This window comes from Epinephelus moara, unplaced genomic scaffold (assembly GCF_006386435.1).
Source record: "Epinephelus moara isolate mb unplaced genomic scaffold, YSFRI_EMoa_1.0 scaffold292, whole genome shotgun sequence".
Classification (NCBI taxonomy): Eukaryota; Metazoa; Chordata; class Actinopteri; order Perciformes; family Serranidae; genus Epinephelus; species Epinephelus moara.
The window spans coordinates 1-6,748 of record NW_026080561.1 but is presented as its reverse complement, the minus strand read 5'-3'; the positions used below and the strand labels follow the sequence as shown (position 1 = coordinate 6,748).

At 40.8% G+C, this 6,748-nt stretch overlaps 1 protein-coding gene across 1 annotated transcript; it reads left to right on the top strand.

Moving 5' to 3' along the window:
- Nucleotides 1-1,251: 1,251 nt before the first annotated feature.
- On the top strand, nt 1,252-6,246 carry LOC126387226 (follistatin-related protein 4-like). The gene is made up of 3 exons (XM_050039766.1): nt 1,252-1,260; nt 1,819-1,928; nt 2,145-6,246. Exons 1-3 carry the CDS (start codon nt 1,252-1,254, stop codon nt 2,845-2,847), a joined length of 822 nt encoding a protein of 273 aa, XP_049895723.1. The 3' UTR covers nt 2,848-6,246.
- Nucleotides 6,247-6,748: the final 502 nt, after the last annotated feature.

Sequence of the window (6,748 nt, the reverse complement as noted above, 5' to 3'; positions counted from 1 at the left end):
AGAAACAGCTTCACCGCTTTTTCCAGGATATACGTCTGGGCAAACTGATTTCCTTGTAAAGAGACGTGGGGCGTGACAGTATGCTGACTGCAAATAGCAAACACACGCCTGTCTATTTAGAATGATTCTGATTCACCAACATACGCATGGTGATTCTGTGTGCACACTTTTTTGATGCGCAGAGTACGAACATTTTTACAGAACAGTAAATGAGCACTCTGATTGGCAGTTCAGCTCAGAGCATTAAAAGACGAATTGAAATGAGGAAAGTAAACAGACAGCTAGGGTCAAACTTGATATGTTAGGTAAGACTATGTTTTTAGCCGTGAGCTCTTCTGCAGAAATGGTTTGTAATTGTTTGTATCATTTTTCACTAGCGCACGTAAATATCCTTGGTTTGTTTTCAGTAATGGGTTGTGCTGTTAGTGTACCAACTGGTTAACTAGCATCTTCAATCTGTCCTAATGGTCATTAAGTGTCCTTATTTACCTATTGACCACCTGCTGCTATGGAGAGCGATTCCCTCTTCAGCAGGCACAGAACGTATGTGCTAGTTGACCATTGGCTGTAGTCTTTGCTGTGTGTTCAGGTGCAACAGTTGGCCTTCACCTCCACTAGGTCGGTTTGGAACTGTTCATGAGTTGTTGTTTTTTTCCTTAACAACAGTTTGAGTTGTGGGATGGATAACTGATCAGTTGGTCTGATCAGAGCTGATCAGACTGATGGATGTGAGGAGCAGCTGCTGCAGAGCCGAGTGAAAGCAAACTTTTAGACCAGGTGCAATGACCGGTTAAGTTTCACTTTCACTGCGCCTAACGTTCTGCTGCTCCGTCTGTGCCCAGAGTACATTCTGTGCTCTGAGTGTGATGCAATGAATAACTGAACAGTAAATATAGTGTTCCTACTGAACAGTTCAGCTCCATAAAGAGAAAATCAAAATGTGGCGACAGATGTTATCGTGGAGAGCCGCCACAAATTGATGTGTACGAAAGCCTTGGCTCGCTTATCACCGCTGCTCTGCGCCATGTTCATACAGCAGTCACCACTAATAAGGTGTTGGCGTGGAAGCGTAGTGCCCCATCAGCTGTGTCAGCACTGTTCATGTTGTTACCACTGCTCACGATGTTGGCACGGTTAACTGCTAGGTCTGCCACCTCCATGTTGAGAGCGGTGTGCAGACAATCTCTGAATCATGATATGCTTTGAATATCAAAAAGCACTCCTTCAACCCTAACCCTGGGTATATCAATGATGATACTTGTGAGTTTAAAAAGGTATTTTGTATTAACGCACACATTTATGATAAGGGTCCCTATAATTAGTTTACCTCTCGTTACAGTGAAGATATAAGCTTGACAGTGCTCTGCAGTGGGCAAACTATATAATTGAGAAACGCTTTCTAAATTAACATTTAATTAACATTTCTTTGACATTTGTGCACTTCAATTTCTTGTCACTAATTGGCATATTCACCAATACAGATTCATTTGGGATAAATGTCAGCCTGGCTGACTGCTCTGGTTCTACACTTAACCTCAGTCTTCATGTTACAGTGGTTTTAACAACATACAGAAACTATGTCTTGTATTATATTTTTCATTTTGTGATTAAAAATAATTTTTGTTCATGTGGATTACTTTCCAAATTAAAGACATTGGGTAGAAATGTTCCCTGTATATTCTGAGCCATGTCCTCATTATTTTACATCAACTCTGCTGCCAACAAAACGTGAAAAAATATAAAACTTCTCTCTCTACGTATTTATTTTTTTATGTCTTTGTATTGATATTTAATATTCACGCTGTTATGTGTCCACAGGTAATTCCTCAAGCCAGTGTCGGAGAAGTACATCATGCAATCCGCACAACTTTCCAGAGGGTCAACGACTTCTTCATTCCTCCGACCAACCTCATCATCACCCATGTGAGGTAAAACAGCGCGCACGCACACACACACACAGACATTCAGCCACCTCTGACCTTAAAGCACAGGCGACCTCATTGCTCACTCATCACAGCTGTCCTTCTGAAGTGAAGGAGAAAAGAGCAAATGAGAATCCTAATGAGAATCTCGATGAGTGTTAATGACTGTCCCCGAAAATATAGAAAGGCTATTAACCTTTTCCTTGAACTTTGTCAATTTAGGTTTGCCTTTGTCTTCCTCAAAAATGAACCTGCGGTACACAAGATTGACCTGGAGACCTTCCACCGGGTCAAGACCATCAGCCTGAAGAACTACAGCTGCATACCGGTCAACATGGCCTACACACATCTGAGTGGCTTCTACTTCGTCCAGTGCCAGAGCAAGAGCCACCTGCAAGCCCCGCCCCAGCTCCTCATCGACAGCGTAACGGACACGGTGATTGGTCCAAACCTAAACATCACAGGGCAGCCGTTTGTGTCACCAGACGGGCGCTACATTGTGACACCTGACCCGCAGAGCTCAAAGCTGATAGTACAGACCGTGTCTTTCCAGGGGGAGCTGGGTCTGAACCAGGAACTGGACGAGCCTGTAGCTGTCTCCGATCTGGCTTTCCAGCCGTCCTTCACAGAGTCCAACCAGCATGTGGTTGTGGCCACCTCAGGCTCAGGCACGGACCTGCTATTTGCCGATCTGTCCTCGGGCCGCACTGAGGTTCTCCGGAGCCTCAAGGAGCCCCTGGCCCCCCAAGCCTGGCCCTGGGGAGGCCCCAACAGAGTAGTGGTCTCCAGTGGATTGTTCGGACAGTACCTGGTGACGCCGTCAGCCGAGTCCCTCTTTGTCCTGAATGGCAAACAGAGAACGCCGCACTGCGAGGTGTCAGACATCAAGAGAGGGAACACAGTTGTCTGGGTCGGCGAGGTATGAGTAAAAAAGAAAAGAAAGAAAGCCAGAGACGTAGGATTAGGGACAGACGCAAATGAAAAAAGGAAAGATCAGGCCAAATTACCTACTATAAAGATTTATGTGAACATAAGTTGTGGACTCAACCCTGGGACTGAGCGAGAGGGATACATGCCTGGGTTTATTGTAACAAAAGTACACTTAAAAATAGAGTAATTGAGAAAACATTAAGAAACCCTGTTGTGATATTTCTATTGGGAGAAAGTGTCAATGCCGTTCAGTGCAACAGTGATCTATGTGCACTTAACTATACAGAATTGTACATTATTGCACTTCCTTCCATGTTATCACAGCAAATAGGTACCTGAAGAGGGGTTATTAACGAACTATGAACTATGCACAATGCTCACTTTTTTTAGAGTAAAAAGCTTTCCGATTTTGTTTATCTCAACAATGTTTGTCGTTTTCACCAGTGCTGCATATAATCACCACAAACTGTCCGTCTGTCCTGTCTGCCTTTAGTGTATGTGTGTTCTGAGTCCTTTTAAAAGCTACCAAACCCATCTGTTTATTCGCCTTTGTCATGGTATTGTACTGTATCCTCCCTCTGAAAGCTTTCATTCTCCTCATGCCGGCAGAGGTTGGCTTTATGCACACGTGTAATACCCTCTATTTACATTGTCTATCCAAAGAGCCCGACTGGTCCATTAGCCGTCGTCAATGGATGTTTCGCTCGCAGAGGAAGCCTAACCAGAAATGAACAGTACATCTTTTGGTCTCTTGCAATGGTATAATCTGTCCCCCGCTGTCTCTCACATTTATTCTATACCTACAGCACAACTCTGTGCTGCCGAGCCTGAAAATGCCACTTAGCAGATTCCCTCAGGGTAATGACTCCGGTTTACGCTGACCCCACATGCTGAGGCCGTGCCAAAGTGGCATCAACTCCACTATCTGACTGGCTGTGAGCATTTGTACATCCTCTCAGAGAGCCATGCATCAAGATCAAACTCCAAGGCAGGTAGACTCCACTTACCATGTGGTAGTTATTCAGCTTTACGTAAAGGACTGTAAGACAAACAGAATATCTTTTTATTAGTTAGGTCTAGTCAGCAACAAAACTTATATTTTGGATTTGTCATTTGTATCTGGATAGTTGAGATAAAAAAAATGTGCTGTATCTCAAAACCTAGTACCCTGTTTGAAAAGTAGGGTTACATTGTAAAGACATTAGCATTACATACAGTTTTACCTTCATCCTATTTCCAGGAATAATTATCAATTGTTAAATTACAAAAATGACCATAATTTTAAAGGTTTCCTAATAATTACAATCATTGAAAGTGTATACCTACTTTTGAAAAAAAACGGTATTATCTGTCTTGAGGCAGTAACCGAATAAACACCAGCAGCTCTTCGTCCTTCATAATATCAGATATGTTCTCTCTGTGTTCCAATCATCATCTTTGTAATTTACTTTTGCCATTTGCACTAATCATTATAATGATGGTCCATTAGCAGCAAGACAATGCTGCTGTTTCTCTGCGGATGTAATAATGTTATCAGAAATTACTGGAATTATAATGTCTCAAACATCTCTGCCCCTTGACAGCAGTGCTGAACGTCTCTACGTGAATACTTGGCCCGGACATCCCGCTTGATGGCTCATAGATATTGGCTGAAAATGGGTGCCAGTCTTGGGGCAATGTTTTGTTTTGTTTTTTCTCTTAATGCTGCAAAGCCTCCAAACCTCAAACTACAGTTAAAAAATGAAGGTCCGCCTTCACCATTTGGTACAGATGTTTTCGTTTTCTAATTTTACATTTAAGATAGATCAAAAAGCTGATTCCTGTAGCAGACAAATTTTGTATTTTACCAAAATAAGCATTTAAATAATCACATGAATAAGCCTGCTTCTAATTTTGAAATTAGAAAACATACATACTTAGAAAACTAGCGCCCTTCATCATTGTATTTCTAGAATTTGCTGTGTTCTAAATATAGTCAGCCTGTCTAAATCTATTTTTAAATTAGCTTTCACTGCCAGCACAAATCAGTGAGAAGCAACACATAAGACATAATCCAGAACTTTACTAATAAATTAAATCACCTAGAAATCATGGGCTATGGAAACAGAAGCACTAATTCTCAGTCCCTTCATGGAAAGAGGAAATATTTTCTTGATAGTCTTTGGAAGCTCTCTTGTACATACAGTGTGTGCTCAAATACTCACAGCCTGTAGGATTTTGCAGTTGTTGACTGTTTTCTTTCTTGGTGCATTAAATTTGTTTTAAAGAAGTGGGATTGAACTCGTATTTATCTCTGAAGGCCGTCCACAGACCAAGAAGTCCAAAGGAGCCGTGTAAGAAAAGTGTACCACTGTAAGTCTAACTGGAGTTTCCTGAATGGAGTATATCTGCTCATGTGTTGTTGTTTTTTTACCCCGACACAAACAGCAGCCCAAATTAAATATTAACCATCATCTCCTAATATGTAGTTGTGCCTGTAACTCCCCTGATGCGATGCAATGTGTAGGGTAGAAGCCACGCTGTGTGAGAAAAGAAAAAGTTAAACACAGGAGTGAAGCAGATTTGTTGTTCTTGTGTGTGATTTAGGTATTTGCTGCTAATCTGCCATGAAAATACATTCTGGCATGAAAGCCTGCTAAATGAACTTTTTGAAGGCAATGACTTAATGATAGACCACTGTTGCACTGAGGAGAGAATATACTATCTGACATACATTTATGTTTAATGAATGGAAATTTGTCAAATTGGTAGCCCAGTTTTCTCACTGTATCAATGAAAAAAAGAATTGTCAACTTACTTTTAAAAAATTCAGGCTCTGATGCTTCCTAAAGTCACTATCCCATCCAAAGTCACTCCCCAGTGGCTCTAATGGAGCCATCTACAGTATTGGACATCTCCAAGACATGCATGTAATGAAAATAGACCTTCAACATGATCATCATTTACCACTCTCAGTGATCTCTCACAGTCACATACGGTTTACAGTTGCTTGTGAAAAAGTCACTTTTTCGCCCTGTCATCGTCACGTCCGTCCGCTTATCTCTTAAGGTTGATTCAGCAGTATGACATTGCTACTAGAGCCAAGGAGAGCAAGAACAAAGAGACTGCACCTGCGCTTGCTGATATAACTTCATTATTGGCTAGCCCATGTTGTTTGTTTGGATCTACCTTCAGTGTCACATGACTATTTCCGTACCTCTCCTTGAACCCTCAAGTAAGGGGGCTGCAGAGCTGAACCGCTTGGTGTGATAGACATTGATAGGAACCACTGTTGTAGATAACCTTGTTCATGTTTAGAACACGTTCAGACATGACAAAACTGACTGTACAGTTTTCTTTATGCATTTTGTGTGTTCTGGTTTATGAGGGAATTGTTTTGTAAGAAAAAATGGAATTAAATATATTGTAAAAATCAGTCATCTTGTTGTGTCTTTAAAGTTTATTGATTGCAACTTCAAATGACAATAAGTGATGGAGAGATGTGGTGTGATGTTCACTTTCAGACATGTATTATGTAGAATTTGTCAAGCTTCAACAACTTCCATAATTAATATTTGACTACTTTTTGATTTGTAACAGGTCCAGCTTCAATATCTTTGGGTTTTGGGCTCTTAAAAAAATCATAGTATGACATGTCATCCAAAATCATGAAAAAAGTCATAGTATAGTATGTCGTCCAAAACCTTGAAAAAAAAGTCATTGTATAGTATGTTGTCCAAAACCACGAAAAAACAGTCATAGAAAAGTATGTTGTTCAAAACCATTAAAAAAAGTCATAGTATAGTATGTCGTCCAAAATCTTGAAAAAATGTCATAGTATAGTATGTCGTCCAAAACCATGAAAAAACGTTATAGTATAGTCTGTTGTTCAAAACCATAAAAAAAGTTATAGCATA

Bases quoted from the DNA above. Each gene is read 5' to 3' on its own strand.
- LOC126387226 (XM_050039766.1), top strand. The intron at 1,929-2,144 runs GTAAAACAGCGC...TTGTCAATTTAG, and splicing joins CTCATCATCACCCATGTGAG to GTTTGCCTTTGTCTTCCTCA.